This window comes from Cricetulus griseus (genome assembly GCF_003668045.3).
Source record: "Cricetulus griseus strain 17A/GY chromosome 1 unlocalized genomic scaffold, alternate assembly CriGri-PICRH-1.0 chr1_1, whole genome shotgun sequence".
Classification (NCBI taxonomy): domain Eukaryota; kingdom Metazoa; phylum Chordata; class Mammalia; order Rodentia; family Cricetidae; genus Cricetulus; species Cricetulus griseus.
Genome location: NW_023276807.1, coordinates 76,526,954 through 76,544,248, shown reverse-complemented (window position 1 = coordinate 76,544,248; position 17,295 = coordinate 76,526,954). Strand labels below are relative to the sequence as shown.

General features: G+C 36.9%; 1 protein-coding gene across 2 annotated transcripts in view; it reads left to right on the top strand.

Annotated features, from left to right (window-relative positions):
- Psme4 (proteasome activator subunit 4) overlaps window positions 1–17,295 on the top strand; it is a 105,219-nt gene that overhangs the window by 38,081 nt on the left and 49,843 nt on the right. For both annotated transcript variants that reach the window (XM_027387689.2, XM_027387691.2), the window contains 12 exons: window positions 2,705–2,779; window positions 3,894–4,016; window positions 5,811–5,903; window positions 6,773–7,038; window positions 9,580–9,766; window positions 10,782–10,871; window positions 12,348–12,412; window positions 12,675–12,825; window positions 14,925–15,023; window positions 15,277–15,346; window positions 15,746–15,813; window positions 16,990–17,205. In XM_027387689.2, coding sequence (XP_027243490.1) covers window positions 2,705–2,779; window positions 3,894–4,016; window positions 5,811–5,903; window positions 6,773–7,038; window positions 9,580–9,766; window positions 10,782–10,871; window positions 12,348–12,412; window positions 12,675–12,825; window positions 14,925–15,023; window positions 15,277–15,346; window positions 15,746–15,813; window positions 16,990–17,205 — 1,503 coding nt within the window. The remainder of the gene's footprint in view (window positions 1–2,704; window positions 2,780–3,893; window positions 4,017–5,810; window positions 5,904–6,772; window positions 7,039–9,579; window positions 9,767–10,781; window positions 10,872–12,347; window positions 12,413–12,674; window positions 12,826–14,924; window positions 15,024–15,276; window positions 15,347–15,745; window positions 15,814–16,989; window positions 17,206–17,295) is intronic.

The following is a 17,295-nucleotide window of genomic DNA, read 5'->3' as shown; positions in this document are numbered from 1 at the left end:
GAATCTATAAGTTTCTTGGTTTGGTTTTGCAGTACTGGAACAGTCTTTATGGAGAGCTCACTTTGTAGACAGTGAGGTGCAGGTATCAGGTGCCTGTTTTTATGTCTGCCACTTCTGCCCAGCCACCAAAGACAATGTGATTTAGCACCAGGCTGGGGACGAGACCTGGCTCCGTCAGCACCACAAAACAACCCTCTCCCCCCCCCCCCCCCAGCTAGGGTCACTTCCTGATGGCTGCATGTTCCCTGCAGCTCTGGCTCAGTCTACAGTTAGATCACAGTGGGCAGAAACAGCAGGAGGCAAAAAAAAGACTGGAGGAATAACCAGGCTGGTGACTAGACCGGTGCCACTTGAAATTTGATGGTAAACAGCTCTGGTCATAGGGAAAATAGCAGCAAGGCTTTTCTGTACAGTTATTTTTGAGCCACCAGATTGTGGATGGTAGAACCCATGTTCTAGCATCATGGAGCCATCTCTCCAGGACCATTTAGTTTTTTTCATCTTAATATTTTCTAACAGAAGTAGACAAGCATGCATTATAAAACGCATGGCTGCTGTTAGCTTTCATTAGTATTTATTATAGGTGTTGTTGGACATTTGATGGAGTTAATATGTTTATATTTTCCTTTCAATTTTCATTGTACATAATGTTTTGTGGGTTTTTCCCCCCCTTTGAGGGTATTGCAATTGATTTCAAGTGGTTGGCATGAGTCAGATCTTAAATTTGCAAGTTTTTAAAACTCCTATCACTTTAAAAGTCCTATCACTTCATCTCCATTGGGCTCATTTTTTAGTTGATTCTTCAATTTGATGGATAAAGACAACTGTTTTCAACAAAAAAAAAGTATTGTCGCTGCAATTGATACTAGTATATGTGGCTTTTTAAAATTGCATTTGTTTGTTTGTTTTTGTGTGTGCATGCAAACATGTGGCAGTCAAGCACAGCCTGGGGGAGCGGGGGAGTACTTTCCTTCCACAACATGGGTCTTGGGAGTCAAACATGTCTTCAGACTTGGTAGCAAATGCCTTTTGCTGGCTGAGCCATCTTGACAGACCATGCATGAATGGCATTTATACTGATAACCTTTCTTTAATACGATCACTGAGAGACAGGTGGACACATTTAGTGTTTACTTAGATTTACTTAAGATTGACTAAAGTAACCCACATAATTAAAAGTGAATTATAACAATGTGAGTAAATGGACTAAGGTGATGGCTCCTTCCTTGGGTAAGAGTGCTTGCCGTACTAGCATGAAAATCTTAGTTCAAATCCTCAGCACCCAGGTTTTGCTGCTACAATCCTAGCAGTGAATATAGGGGGCCAGGGAGAGGTGGATTATTGGAGCTAAATGGCAGCCAAACTAGCTCCCCATTCAGTGAGAAATCATGTCTCAAGGAAATAAAACTGAGAGTGGTAGAGCAGGACACTTGTGGTCCTCTGGTTCTCATGGAAACACACATGCACATACATCACACACAAATGTAAGGTAGAAATGAAATGTTAACTACTCATCCCCAAAGATAACTCTTATTTTATAGGTATAGTATACATAATCACAATTTTCAAAATGATTTCTAAATCAGATACTATCTATGTTATTACATATTTTTCCCAATTATAATGTGTAAAATGATATATCTTTATTGATAGAGAAATATTTGATTAAGTAAGAGTTGGGAGCAAGTATCTGAAGAATGTCAAGTCCTGTGGGCATATGCCATATGCTTGATCATATGGTAGATGTATTGGTTATTCACAGACAAATGATTACTCCTGAAAATATCCATCTAAGTAGCATTATAAAGGCTAAGCAGCTTGTAATTTTGTACTTAGAAACATGTACATACATACACAGACACACTTAGGAATGTACATATATACATTCATATAAACATATCCATGTATAGTGAAAAAGAGGGCCACATATTTGAAAGAGAGCAAGGAAGGATGTATAGGAGGATATGGAGGGAGAAAAAGAGGGAAATGATGTAATTACAATCTCAAAAAATGAATAATTTAGCCAGGCACTGGTGGTGCATGCTTTTAATCCCAGCACTGAGGAGGCAGAGGCAGGCAGATCTCTGATTTCCAGGCCAGCCCATTCTACAGAGTGCAAGGAGAACCAGAGCTGCTATACAGAGAAACCCTCATCCCTTAAATGAATGTGTGAATGAACGAACAAATAAGTAAATAAACGAATAAGTAGGGAGCCAGAGCTGTAGGGTTACTCTAAATATCCCTCGCTATCCTGAAAATACCAGCCCAAATTGGTGAGCTTCAGGTTCAGTGAGACATTGACCTTTGGCCTCTAAACCCCTAGCATGTATGCATTCATATAAACACATCAGAGAGAGAAAAAAAAAATGAAATAAACTTACACTTGTAAGGCATATCCAACTATGGTATCAAAGTATTAATAAATGACTTTAAAAATAAAAAAAAAATCTAAATCAAACTATATACGTTGTTCAAATGATTGGTGAGAAAAGCAAGTGAGAAGCTGGGCGTGGTTGCATTGCACACACCTGAATCCCAGCACTTACAAGGCTGAGACAGCAGTATCATAAGTTCAAGACCATTGTACATAGTAAGAACTATCTCAAGAAAATAAGTAAATAAACATAAAAGAATAAGGATTATAACTGACATTTAAAAATAACAAATATATCAAATTAACTATCTTGTTTTTGTTTACTTTCAGCAATTAGTAAATCTTTTTGCTCGACTGGCTACAGATAATATAGGATATATAGATTGGGATCCATATGTACCAAAGGTAATTAGAACATTTGAATATTTGTATCATAGTACTAATATATGTGTAAAGGGGAATTTCTCTTAAAGATTTATTTATGTACTTTATGTATATGTTTGTTTTGTTTTGTGTACATTTGCACACCAGAAGGCATCGGATCCCATGGGACTACAGTTATAGATGGTTGAGAGCCACCATGTAGGTACTAGGACCTCTGCAAGAGCAGCCAGTGCTCTTAACTGCTGAGTCATCCCTCCAGCCCAGAATTTTTTTTAAACCCTAATGTCAGGTACTATATATGTCTGACAATGGAGGACATGAATTGTAACTTTCAGATTAGATTAATAATTTTGAAAGTAATTATTAGGAATACCCTGAATATTAAAATTACTAGGAATATCATTCCTTCCAAAGAATTTTCTGTATTCTAGAGTGTTATCTATGTCCTGCCCTTAGTAATTAAAGCTAGACTATCTCTAGAGGAATATTATTTCAGTTGCAGTACAATGTCTTGCAAAGCCTTGCAGGAGTTGGGAGTTGACATTAAAGCAGGACTGGGACTCAGCAGAAAGGCCTTGGCTGCCTTTGCTTGTGTTCTCCACTGTCATTACCTTTTAAAAACTGAGGGACAGAGGCAGGCCTTACCTCCTCTCATTTGGAGCTCTATCCACAATGATAGCTTTAAAATATAAACTTAATTATATTAAAATGTAGTTGTTATCTGCTGCCTAACATAGTCTTAGGAAGGTTTGAAGAGTGAAAGTGATCTGCCAGACACTTTTCATTAGAGCTACTGCTGTCACATATCTTTGGCATAGAATGTGAGCATGGGAAAGTCATGTGTGTGTATGCAGAAAGTGGAAGGTTTCATGTTTAACTGCAGTATCTCATTGTTTGAGAATATGAACTCAGCTGTTTCATATCTGTGGCCTGTGGCCCCAGAGCATTATGTAATACATGCTAGATTTACTTCCTAAAGGTAAAGGAAATTACTAGACACTCATAATTTTGCTTAGAGTCCCATGAAAAAAAAGAGAGGGTGTATTTAAAACTAATACTCTTACCTGTTTAAGGACTTATTTTGATACCTACAAACTTTTTTTATTCATGTATTTATTTTGTTTTGCTTTAATAGATATTTACAAGAATTTTGAGAAGCCTGAACCTCCCGGTGGGAAGCAGTCAAGTGTTAGTCCCCAGATTTTTAACAAATGCTTATGATATAGGACATGCTGTAATATGGATCACCGCAATGATGGTTTGTATTAAACTATGTGTCCTGTAAAACTTAACTTGTATTTTCCTTAACCTTCTGACTCAAGCCTGTGTTAATAACTTGGTTGGTCACTTGCTTGTTGAATAATTTTCTTTCTTCTCTTCCTCTTTCTTTTCTATGCTTTTCCCTTTCGCTCCACCCCTCACTTTCCCTTTCCCCTTTCTTTGTTCTCCCTTCCACCCCATCCTCTACCCTCCCTTCCCTCCACTTTTGCTGGGGATTGAACCCAGGACCTTGTAAATGACAAGATTCATGTATTTCTTGATGTGGTATATCTATCCATAATTCTCAGATCTGTAATGTGGTCATGACCCATCACTTATAAGTCTCCATATGGATTTCAGTGTCATCTTTCAAATATAAATACACTTTCAGAGCGGCTTTATATTAAAATTATAGAATTTATTTTAATATTTCTGTAGTTCCTTGAATTGATAATATTACTGTGAAAAATGCACAGTGTTCATACAGATTTACAGGGAGAAATTGAAACTCCCCCATTGTTACATAGAAAGAACATTAATTTTTTTTCTTAGTCTTCAAAGGAGAAAAGAATGTTTATTGTGGAGGTTCCACTGACTTGGATAATGTCGACCTTGAGTTAATTTTGCTCTGTTTTCCCACGCACTTCTCACTAGCAACTTCTTTTGTAATGTGAAAGTATAATAAAAAATGAGGTCTTCTGAAATTTGGAAATTGTGATACTGTGTTGCTGTGGAATCATTTTGGTTTCTTGAGTGGTTAACAAACATAGACATAGGCGTCATTTGAGTGGGAAGGCATGTTCTTAATGCAGTTTTTTTGTTGTTGTTTTGTTTTGTTTTGAGACTTTAGGAGAAGGTTAAGACAGGGTCTAGCTACATCGCCTTGACTAACCTAGAACTTACCGTGTAGATCAGGCTGGCCTTGAACTTGTAGTGGTTTTCTTGCCCCTGCCTGGAATTGAAAATATGAGCCAGTATACCATTCCTGAATATAATTTGATGGTTTGCCTCCTATTGGAAAGATCATTATGAGACATACTGGAGGGTTTTAGCCCATGCTATATGGCCTTTTAAATGAATGCTATTTTTTTCTTCTATTTTACCCCATTCAGTTGTTTTGTGTTTGTTTTAATAATAGATTAATAAATAAAAATATTTTCTTTTGAATTAAAATTGTTCCTCATAAAATGTGTGTGTGTTGAATAAATCTCCATGTTTCATGTTATGTTGTCATTCTTTTTTTTCTTTTTAAATTGTGTACTTGTACATGGGAGCCACAGTATCCATGTGAACATCAGAGAACAGCATGGGGTAGTCTGTTCTCTCCTTCTATCATGTGGGTCCTGGGTCAAACGTTTTCAAGCTTGAGGCAGTAATTTTTACTCAATAAGCCATTTCACCAGCCCCTATTACTGTCATCATTGAGTTTGTCAAGATGATAGTCTTTGTGTCCTTGTATGTTACTTAAGAATAGTAAAATCTGCTGTTTCCCTAAGTTGAAAGGTAGCACTTTTTCAGTTCTATAATTAGATTTAAATAAGTGTTTCTTATGTTTATTGGAATGTTCTAAACTGATGAGTGCAAAGTTCATTGGGGAGTTGTGTTTGACTTGTTTAGAGATGTAACTGTTAGGATGATGGGGACCCACATTAGAGGTTTGTATACAGAGTTTGAGTTACTGATCAATCCATATACGGTATAGTATAGGCACTAATGTTCTCTCTCTCTCTCTCTCTCTCTCTCTCTCTCTCTCTCTCTCTCCCTCTCTCCCTCTCTCTCTCTCTCTGGACAGGGTGGACCAAGTAAATTAGTACAAAAACATTTATCTGGTTTGTTTAATAGCATCACATCTTTTTATCATCCTTCAAATAATGGGCGTTGGCTGGTAAGTATGCTCAGTTCATATTGTATTATTTGAAGATTTAAGAATATATTCATATTTAACTATTGCTTATCTTAGAACTATAATTTTCCTCTCTTTGATATAAGCTTTGGCTATGTGTAAGTGGTTAGACTCATCTGTGTGTTTGAAAGACATAGAAATTAAATGCATCCCTAATAACATGGTGCTACATAGCTATTAGTGACAAAATGCTAAATATTGGCAAGGAAATGATAATAAATAATGCCACAAAAACATAGGCACATTGCTTCAATTTTATCTTGTCAGCTATTTTATTTAGCTTTGTTTTGTCTTTTAAGTTGCATGATTAACGTGACCTTTTTAAAATGTTCTTTTAAAAGTAAAAGCAAGGTAGCAAGGTACTTTCTTTCCCCCTCTTCTCTTTTAAGACAGATTCTCACTCTGTAGCCCTGACTTTCAGAACTCACTATGTAGACCAGGTTGACCTCAAATTGCTAGAGATCCCTGTGTGTCTGCCTCCTGAGTACTGAAATTAGTGCGTGCCACTATACCTGGCTAATAACTCTTTAAAATGTGAATTTAAGGCAAGGTGGGGAGGCACATTACTGTAGTCTTAGCATCCATGAGACTGCAGTGAGAAGATCACAGAGCTAGGAGGTTTTGCTACACAGTGTGACCCTGTCTAAAGGAAAATAAAACAACAATATAAATCCTTGAATTCAGAGGTCACTGATAGTTGGTATAGTAGGTTTTTCTGTGTAGTTAGAACATACAGTTCTTTGTATTCAGAGTGTCTTTTTTTTTTCCTTGAGCAAGAGTCACCTTAAATAATATGTGTAGGAAATATCTGTGTTGAGCCTGCCTACAACCTATTGCTTCTGTGTCCCCAGAACAAGTTAATGAAACTTCTTCAGCGGTTGCCGAACAGTATTGTTAGGAGATTACATCGTGAAAGATATAAGAAGCCCTCTTGGTTAACTCCTGTGCCTGAGAGCCACAAGCTTACTGATCAAGATGTTACAGACTTTGTACAATGCATTATTCAGCCTGTCCTCTTGGCTATGTTTAGCAAAACTGGTAGTCTAGAAGCAGCCCAGGCTCTGCAGAACCTTGCACTCATGAGACCCGAGTTAGTAATACCTCCTGTGCTTGAAAGGTAAGTTCAGCTTTGTATGTTTGGTAGATGCCTCAGGCATAGCTTGCCTTCTTATGTTCTCCTTTTCTGCCTGTGGTATGTGTTTTGTGTGTTTGATATTTATATCCACCTCTTCTTAGAGAAGAAGCAAGATTTTTTGTTTAACTTGATTGAATTGTTAATTTGAAGGCTTATTGACAAGAAAAAGTTAAAATGAAATTAATAGCTTATTTTAGATCATTTGTCTATTGCATCTACCCAGGCTTTTACTCATAAATGAAGACTTTTGTTTGTATCAAACCTGTCAAATATTGAATGGAACCGAGAATCAGTGAAAAAAAATTCATTGTCTTTATTTTCATGCATTACCTGAAAATATGTCTTCAGTGTCAGTTATTACATTCGGGTTTTTTTTTATGTTGAAACTACTTTCTAAAATAACATTCTACTGTGGGTTCTAGATAAGCCAGAGCTATGTAACATGAAGCCCTATCTCAAAAGAAGCAAAGGACAAAACCCAGTAACTTTTCTAGACAATAATTTTTTACATTTATGCATATTTGTGTCTGTGTGTGTCCATGAGCATGGGCTTGCAAATACCTAAAGAGGCAGAAGAGGGTGTTAGATTCTCTGGAGTTGGAGTTACAACTGGTATGGTGGGCTGCCTGGTGAGTGTTGGGAACTGAATTCTGGTTTTCTCCAAGGGTAACAAACTCTCTTAACCACTGAGCCACCACTCCAGCCTGAGAATTCTTTTCAGTTGTAAGGGGTCAGTGGTATAACTCAATAAAAGTCCTTGTCACTAGATGACTTAAGTTAGATGACTTGAGCTAGATGACTTAAGTTCCTGGAATCCACATTGTGAATGGAGACAACTGACATACATAATTTGCCTTTTGATAACACACATGTACATACAGACCACATAAACAATAAATGTAAAAAATTAAAAAGTAAGTGGTGGTATTGGTGCATAGTTTTGGTTCCAGCTACTCAGGAGGCTAAGAAACATAGATGGCTTGAGTTTAGGACTTTGAGGCTAACTTGGGCAACTCTGTGACTGCTCTGTCAAAAATTAAGTAAAAATATAAAAATATTTTAGAGTTTTGTATTCTCAGAATAAGAGTTAAGTATTGTTCCTGCATCTTTTACAATAAAGCTTTAATCTGGGGGTTTGTTTTCTATGCTGAGGATTGAACCTGGGGTATAGACAAATGTGTCCAAGGTAAGCACTCTACCATTAAGCTACATTCCAGCCATGTTTCCCTTTGTCTGACAGGGTCTCCTTTGATAGCCCAGGCTTACCCTAAACCTTGGAATTCCCAAGTGCTGGCAATATAGATGCAAACACAAAAACTGTCTTGTTGTTTTTCTCTCTTTCTGGGGTTAGACAGATGCTCACTTGCTGCTATTCCCAGCACCCACTTGGCAGCTCACAACCATTGTGACTCCAATTCCAGGGGCATTTAGTTTTCTTTTCTGGCTTTCATGGACACTATGTATACACTTGCTGAACAAACATACCTACAAGCAAAACACCTGTACACATAAATAAAGATTATTAAATATGAAAATATTTAATGACACTACATAAATAGATACTAAGATATCTTTGCATTTTTCTCCCCTACAAAGTAGATTTTCAGAGGAAAATAATTGAAGTTCTGGGTAAAGTTCCTAGGAATCCAGTTACCTGTAACACCAGCTTTGGGAAGTCAAGGACAGGAAGATCCTTGTGACTTGTGTTTGGCCAGTGTAGCAATTAGCCAGCTCCAGTTTCAGTGAGACCCTGTCTCAGAAGATTAAGGTGGGAAGATGTGGCTTGCTTGGTAGAGTGCTTTGTTAGCACACACAAAGCCATGAGTTCAGTCCCGAGCACTACATATAAAACCTGACATGGTGGCACAAACTTGTAATTCTTTAGGACAAAGTGATGAGAAGATCAGAAACTCAAGATCATCCCCTGCTTCATGAGATCCTATCTCAAAAAAAGAGACTAAGAGATTTTTGGGGTTTTTTTTTTCCTAACAGGATTGAGTAGATTTTTTTTTTTTTTTTTGAATTAGAAACAAGATTATTTTACATGTCAATCCCAGTTCCCTCCTCCTCCCCTCCTCCCTTGCCACCCACCAACTAAAACCCTACCCATCACTTACCATTTTTGCTCCCCAGGGAGGGTGAGGCCTTCCATGGGGGGGGGGGTCATCAGAGTCTGTAGTATCCTTAGGGATAGGGCCTAGGCCCACCCCCATGTGTCTTGGATGAGTAGAATATTTGAACATTGTCATTCTTAGTTAAGTATGATGTGGATTAAGTTGTCTTGAAACAATAAAGGTGTCAGTTTATGCTCTTTTTCTCTGGAGTCTGTATGAAGATAAAATGAGACAGGGCTGTAGACTATGCAATAGTGTCTATACTGTTCCTTTATGTGAATAAGTCTGTTTATGTTAACAGGAACTCTCAACTCTTAAGCATTCTGCTATCTATAATACTGTAAGTCAAAATGCAGCCAATGAACTTAGTATATTTAACATTTAAACTGTATTTTCTTTTAAACTATAGAACATACCCTGCTTTAGAGACATTAACAGAACCTCACCAGCTCACAGCTACTTTAAGTTGTGTAATCGGAGTAGCCCGAAGTTTGGTATCAGGTGGCAAATGGTTTCCTGAAGGTCCAACACACATGCTACCTCTGTTGATGAGAGCATTGCCTGGGGTGGATCCAAATGACTTTAGTAAATGCATGGTGAGCATATTGGCTATTATGTTTTGTAGCAGTTTTTATTTAAATGGACATCTTCTTTCTCTTTAGTTAGAGGTCTTTAGATGATAATATAACTCAATATCATATCGTGGCACAGTAACATTTGTAAATGCTTAAGTTGAGATTTGTGCACAACTAATTTATATAATGCCTTGCTTTATAAGTAATTTTCCTTAGTCTACACATTTTTAATAATGTTTTAAAACTCATATATTTGCAGTGTCTTATCTTAGATATACTAAAAATTGCAGGCGGGCATCTGTTGCCCCCTTTTTTTATCTACATGGGTAAAATGATGAAAAGTTACAGAATACAAAAACTGCATGGTAGTAGACACCCAAAGTCCAAGCACTTGGGAGACTTGAGTCAAGTTTGAGACTAGCCTGGGCTACATAGTGAGACTATGTCTCAGAATAGAAACAACCCCTTCTTCCAAGAACAACAACAGAAAAATTAATAGGATATATAATTCTATCTCCTACTTCTACGCATTTTCTCCCAACTTACTATTTTACTCTATTTCTTCTTTCCTGTTCTTGGAAATTTTATCATTTCCCTGTAATGTTACATTTTCAGGTGGAAGACATAATAATTTCTCAGTGACAAAAGATTGGAGAACTGTGTATATAGTTCTCATATAAAATGGGGATAAATTAAAGTAACAGCTAGTTAAATTATTAAGAACCTTAAAGTATTTATTTTTAGAGTTAAGGGTAGTGGCTTACTCCTATAGTCACAGCATCTGGGAAGCCGAGATAGGAAGACCACCATGAATTTTGAGTTTATCCTTGGCTGCATCGTGAGTTGCAGGTTTGTTTGAGTTAGTTAACCCTTACCCCAAGACAAAAATTAACTCCAAGTGAAAAATATCTAGAAAGATTAGTCTTTCCTTATTAGTCTCCCTTAAGATCATTTGAATATTTGTACTTAGCTTTTGGCATAACTTGTGCTGAAATAGAATTATATAATGTTGAAAATTCTTTGTCTCTTCCCATAGATCACATTCCAATTTATAGGAACATTTTCTACTCTGGTGCCTTTAGTAGATTGTTCATCTGTACTGCAAGAAAGAAATGACCTCACAGAAGTAAGGATGCTTTCTGGCTGTAAAAGGCTTAACCGAAATGTGTTATAATAATCTTTGATTCTTCAAAACTGTTTTGGATAGATTCTAGAGAGTATAATTACTAAAGAATAGGGAAGCTGGGTGCAATGGTACACACTAGCAAAACCAGTGCTCAGAATGTTTAGAAAACTATTACATTATTACGGCCCTCTCTCAAAAATTGAATAAGAAATCTTGAATAAAAAGTGGTACAGTGTTTGCCTATTATGCATGAGGAGCTGGGGTCAATCCCCATCACAAATTTGTTTTTGTTTGTTTGCTTTTTTTTTTTTTTTTCTTCTTTTAACTGCAATTGCTATTCTGTGACTGGGGTTGGTATGACTAGGAAGGAACCGTGCCATCTCTGTTGGTAAGATAGCTGTAGCACCCACCCTAGGAAGTGTGGTAAGTAGGCCATTTCTCCTTGGATCTGCTTAAAATAGCCTTTCCTGGGACCAGTGGTATTTAACAAAGAGGTTTTCTTCATTGCTGTGACTATTAAAGAATTGTTAAGAAGCATAGAATAACTGAAGTTCACTAAAAAGAAAATCATTTACTCTATCTCTTACTATAAATAAGAAATGCCCAATAATCTTAGGAATTATAGATAGGAACTAAGTACTTGGACCAGTGAGATACCTCAGCTGGAAAAAGCATTTGCTAAGCAAGCCTGAATTGGATTCCTTGAACCCATGTAAAGATGGAAGTTGAGAAGTGACTTTATAAAATTGTCCTCTGTCCTCTATACATATGTCAAATGCACATGTGTATACACAATTTCAAAAAAATTGAATATCACTGAAACTAAAGTTAGAGCCTTTAACTACACAAAAAACAACATGCCAATCTGGGAGATTGAACAAGCCTAATTCCCCACGTTCCTACTGAAAGATCCTAGCAAAGATACTTCATTGTCAGGACCTGTCTAGGTACAGATAAGTCCTGTATATCATTACCTCAAGGAATCACTCTTTATGACTGATAGGCACAAGCCAAACAGGAAGCTGATAAGTCTAAGATTAACATAGTTTCTCGTAATTCTTGGTTAGGGAAGGTTGTCCATATTTAATGGTATCCTGCTCTACTAGACACTAGTAGCACCAGCCTAACCCACCCTCCATTGTGAAAGCAATGTCCTAAGGTTGTCAAGTGTCTTTTCTTTTTTGTAAGCATGTTGTTACTTGTATCATTTGGATATGTGAAGTAGTATAACACTGACCTTTACAGCTTTATAAGCACTATGAAAATTGGGATTGATAACAAAGCTGGTTGCCTTGATTCAAATAAGGTATCAAAGTGACTTTGACTTAGTATATTTAGTTACCATGTTTATCATAATATCCAAAACAAAAAACTTGTGCAGGAATTTTTTTATTAGGCCATAATTGAATCTTATTAGTTCAGAGGGAAAAAAGTTAAAACATATTTATAATTTTTTTCCACATTGCAATGTTATAGATCGAAAAAGAACTTTGTTCGGCCACAGCTGAATTTGAAGATTTCGTCTTACAGTTTATGGACAGGTATTCAATAACTCAGTCCTGATCTTTTCTCTGATAGATTTAAAAGAGGGTGGGATGTGTGTGGGTCTTTCCTAGAAGCGGTTTCTTTCTGTGCTATAATCTTTCACTTAGATTTTACTCAAAGCTGAAGCTGGTAATGTGGGGGGGGGAAAAATCAGAGTATTTAGAGTCATGAAGAAATTGAGGAGTAAGAACAATAAAGGTTTGCCTGACTGTCCACAGTTTTTTTGTTCCTAAAATATGTTTTCTTTGTATGTTTTAGATGCTTTGGACTAATAGAAAGTAGCACATTGGAACAAACAAGGGAAGAAACAGAAACGGAGAAAATGACTCACTTGGAGAGTTTGGTTGAATTAGGTTTGTCTTCCACATTTAGTACAATCCTCACACAGTGTTCCAAAGAAATATTTATGGTAAGAGCATTACTACAAAAAGTCACTCCAATCATTATTATTTAATTGATGTTTTTGCATTGAATGTCAGCTCCTTTAAGTATATATACGTTGCCAGTTCATCTTTTATTCTCAACTGAAGGTTTTAAAAAACATTTTGGGTTCCCATTGCAAAGTGTCTGCAGATAAACTTGCTTACAGAAATCATTGTGTGTGCTAAGAGGTAAATATATTCTGTTATTTGCCATGAATTCCTCTCCACAGACCATGTGCAGCCACAAATGTGACCAACTTCGTTTGTATTTTGCATTTTCAAACCTAGCTTTAGTGACTCTGCAGTTTAAAACTGAAGTGTGATGCATGAGTTCTAATGTTCCAGGCATAAAGAGTTGTACTAGCTGAACAAGTGTGAGTTATTGTTGACTTGGAATCATCGTTAATGAGTTACAGTAAATAGTGTCTGTAAAGAAAAACATACTGCAAGAGGATTACCAATTTCTCAGTTGATGAGGACAATGTGATGTTACAATTTCCTTTAGGAGCAGTGGGTATTTGCTGTATAGTTCAGATTGGCCTTGAACTTGGCATCTTTCTACATTCCTCAAGTGCTCAGTTTATAGGGGAGTGTCATTTTGCCTGACATTGACTACATTTCTAAAATTTGTAATTTAAAGTAATTAATGAGAAAAGTTTTTTAAAGTATACCATCACATAATAGGAATTTATCCTCAATATAATAATCTTATGGTGGATTAGAAGTGATGTCCTTCTAAAGTATAAACATCCATTTGCCTGACAGTGTTTCATACCTGTAGGTATATGGTTCATAAATGACTATTTCTGTTTCTGCTGCTTTCCTCCCTTCACTTGAGATTTTCAGTATTTAACATGATTGTCCTGATTAAAAGCTAAGCTATACTACACCTATTGTGTAGTACTTTCTAGGAATATGAGTATAGGTTAAGTTTAGTAATACACACTTAACACACCTAATGTCATCCTAACATTTTTTGTTGTTGTTGTCTTGCTTTTTGAGACAGGTTCTCACTATGTAGCTCTGGCTCTCCTGGAACTCACTATATAGACCAGGCTGCCCTAGAACTCAACAGACCTGCCTGTCTCTTGCCCCCCATCCTCATGCTGGAATCAAAGGCATGAGCTGGTACACCCAGCTTTAATCATAGCATTTGAGAGGAGGATGTAGGAAATATAAGAATTCAGGGTCATTTGCAAGCCAGTGTGGCCACATGAGACCCTTTTTCAAACAAAAACAACAAACAGTAAAACAAAACACAAAAACAGCAACAAAAGGAGACTATAGAGAATCTAAAGAATTGAACATAAACTATCTCTTGACAAGACTTGTTTCTAACTTTTGGTATTTGTTCATTCACTTCTTTATGTAGGTTAATATATTTTGCATTGTTGTAATATTAAATAGACTGGTTCAAGTCTTTTTGGGTTTTTGTTTGTTTTTGTGATAGGTCTTTGTTCTGCACCCCAGGCTGGCCATGTATCTCAGGCTGGTCTGAATATATAATGATCCTCTTGTCTCAGGTTCCATCTTGCTGGGATTATGAAACATGTCTCACACTTGGCATGTTTCTATTCTTTAAAAAGTATATAATTGTCAGAATGACAAATTTTAAGAAAATTACTCACAAACTTTTCTGTTCTGTTGTATTTAACTATTAAGATGATTAAATTGGTTCCATCTGCTGTAATGGCACATAGGATTTCTATTTCAAACCAACTTTTGCTCTTCAAATGGTTTTTGTTTGTCTTTTAGCTTTTTCCTTTTTTTGCCTGCCTTCCTCCCTTTTGTGTGTGGGTGTGTGCATGTGGAGGTCAAATGCATGTGGAGGTCAAATGTTATCTCTTTCTACAGTGTGGGTTCTGGGAATGTGACAATCACCTTTACCTGCAGAGCTGTCTTGTCAGCCCCCTCAAGTATTTTAAGTTAGACTCCTCCACAGAGACTATATTAGACCTGGATGTAATCAATGGCTAATTTTTACTTCTTAGTTACTGTTGGAATAGTTTAAGTATTATTTTCTTTAATGTTTTACAAGATGGTTAATTACACTGATTGGGTGTTTTCATATCTTTTGTATCAACAGGTTGCCCTTCAGAAGGTCTTTAACTTTTCTGTTTCACATATATTTGAAACAAGAGTTGCAGGTCGCATGGTGGCAGACATGTGCCGTGCTGCTGTAAAGGTAAGTTTCTTTTGCTTTTTGCTGTTGATACTGTGTCTTGCTTCATAGCCCAGGTTGGCCTCAAACATTCTGTCTTCCTACCCAGCTTCTTGGGTGACGGGCATGGGGTTAGTTATTTCATCAGTACTTGCTACTAAGACACATTGCTCTTGCCAGTGAAAATAGTACTGCTTCATATTTTGTGACTGTTGAGTATTTACTTTACCAAAGGGGGAAAAAAAAATGACACCTTATTTATACAAAACATTTTCAGTGCTGCCCAGAAGAATCCCTGAAGCTCTTTGTTCCTCACTGCTACGGTGTTATAACTCAGCTTACAATGAGTAAGTCAGAAAAATGAAAACATCATTCTTCTATCTGTGTAATTTTAGATATAGTTTTTCTTCACTCCTAGAACTCAGTTAATATTTATATTTTTATTTGTTACCTGTTTGTTTGTTTTTAGAGAAATGTCTCTCTATGTAGCCCTGGCTGTCCTGGAGCTCACAGAGATCCATCTCCCTCTGCTTCCCCAGTGCCAGGATTAATGGTTTGTGCTGCCACCACTTGGTTATTATCTTAAACATTGATTTCCATTTCCTTTGTAGTGACTTCACTTTTATCAAGACTTAAGTCTCCCTGAAAGATTTTTCTGAACTATTAGGAATGTAAAATAGAAATATTTTAACATAAAATATCCAGTGGGCTCATGATTCTTTTCTGGTGCTATTTTGCCATTTTAGATGATGATGTATTAAAGGAAGAGGAGCTAGATAAGGAGTTGCTGTGGAACCTTCAGCTTCTGTCTGAGGTAATTGTTTGGAAGGAAGTGTTTGCTTGCTTCTAGAGTTTAGTCTTTTTTTGTTGTTAGGTTGATGGTAAGGCATATGAAAAAGCCAGATATTTGGGGACTTTTGTTGTTTTAATGAGAGTAGGTCTCGTCATATTTCCTACACCCGTCTGGAACTCATGGTAATCTTTCTTTCTTTCTTACACTCATGCTGGGATTATAGGCATGCATCAGCAGGCCCAGGCGTCTATTATGGTGAAATTAGATGAAAATGTTCCCAGTCCACTTTTTTATTAAAAGATAAATAATTTATTAGTTAGGAGTTTATCAGATTTGGAATTTTTATTTGTGTTCATTTTATTTTTATGGATTTTTGTTGCTTTGTGTGTTTTTGTTTTTTGAGACATGGTTTCTGTGTAGGTCTGACTGTTCTGAAACTCAAATCTATAGATCAGGCTGGCCTCAAGCTCACAGAAACCCTACAGCATCTTCCCCCGGGAGTTCTGGGATTAAAGTTTTGAGCCACCATGCCCAGCTCATTGTTTGTTTGGGGGGGAGGGGGAAGGGACAACGGGTTGTCAATATATAGCCCAGGCTGGCCTCAGACTCACAGAGATCTGCCTGTCTTTCCCTCTGGAATGCTGGGATTGACAGTGTTTGTGTGTACCACCGTGCCTGACTTGACTATCTTTTACATTAAAAATTTGATTGCCAATCAAACTTGAATTTTCATTATGAGATAGTTTAGAAATTTAAGTACATAGTTTTTGTTTTGTTTTGTTTTTTAAGATATGGGTTTTTTGAAAGGGATCTTGGCATGTGAAAGCATAAGGTTAGAAGATGTGGTTTGATTTTAAAAAGTTAATTGTTAAGATATAATTAAAAATTACATTTCTGAAATGATTTAAAGTCATTTGCAGAAACCTTTTTTAAAGCTATTGTGATGTCAAATACCAAACCTTGAATTGATTATTGATTCTAGACTTAAAACCAGTGCCTTCGAGGTTTTTTGTTTGTTTGTTTGTTTGGTCTTTGTTTTTTGAGATAGGGTTTCTCTTCATAGGCCAGGTTATCCTGGATGCAACTTGATCTGTAGACCACGATGACCTGAAACTCACAGTATACCTGCTTCTGCCTCCTGAGACTCTGCGCCACCACTGCCTAGCTGCCTTTGAGTATTTTTTTCTGTCTTTTCAGATTACTCGTGTGGATGGGAAGAAGTTGCTTCTGTACAGGGAGCAGCTTGTGAAGATTCTCCATCGAACCCTACACCTGACCTGTAAGCAGGGCTACACACTGTCTTGCAACCTTCTGCATCATCTTCTTCGTTCTACCACACTAATCTACCCCACAGAGTACTGCAGTGTGCCGGGTGGCTTTAACAAGCCACCTTCTGAATACTTCCCTATCAAGGCAAGCATTTTCAATCATTTAGGATTAAAAAAATCTATTAGGTTCTTTTTCTAAGTAATTCAGAGATACTGTTTTTCCTTGCCATGTATG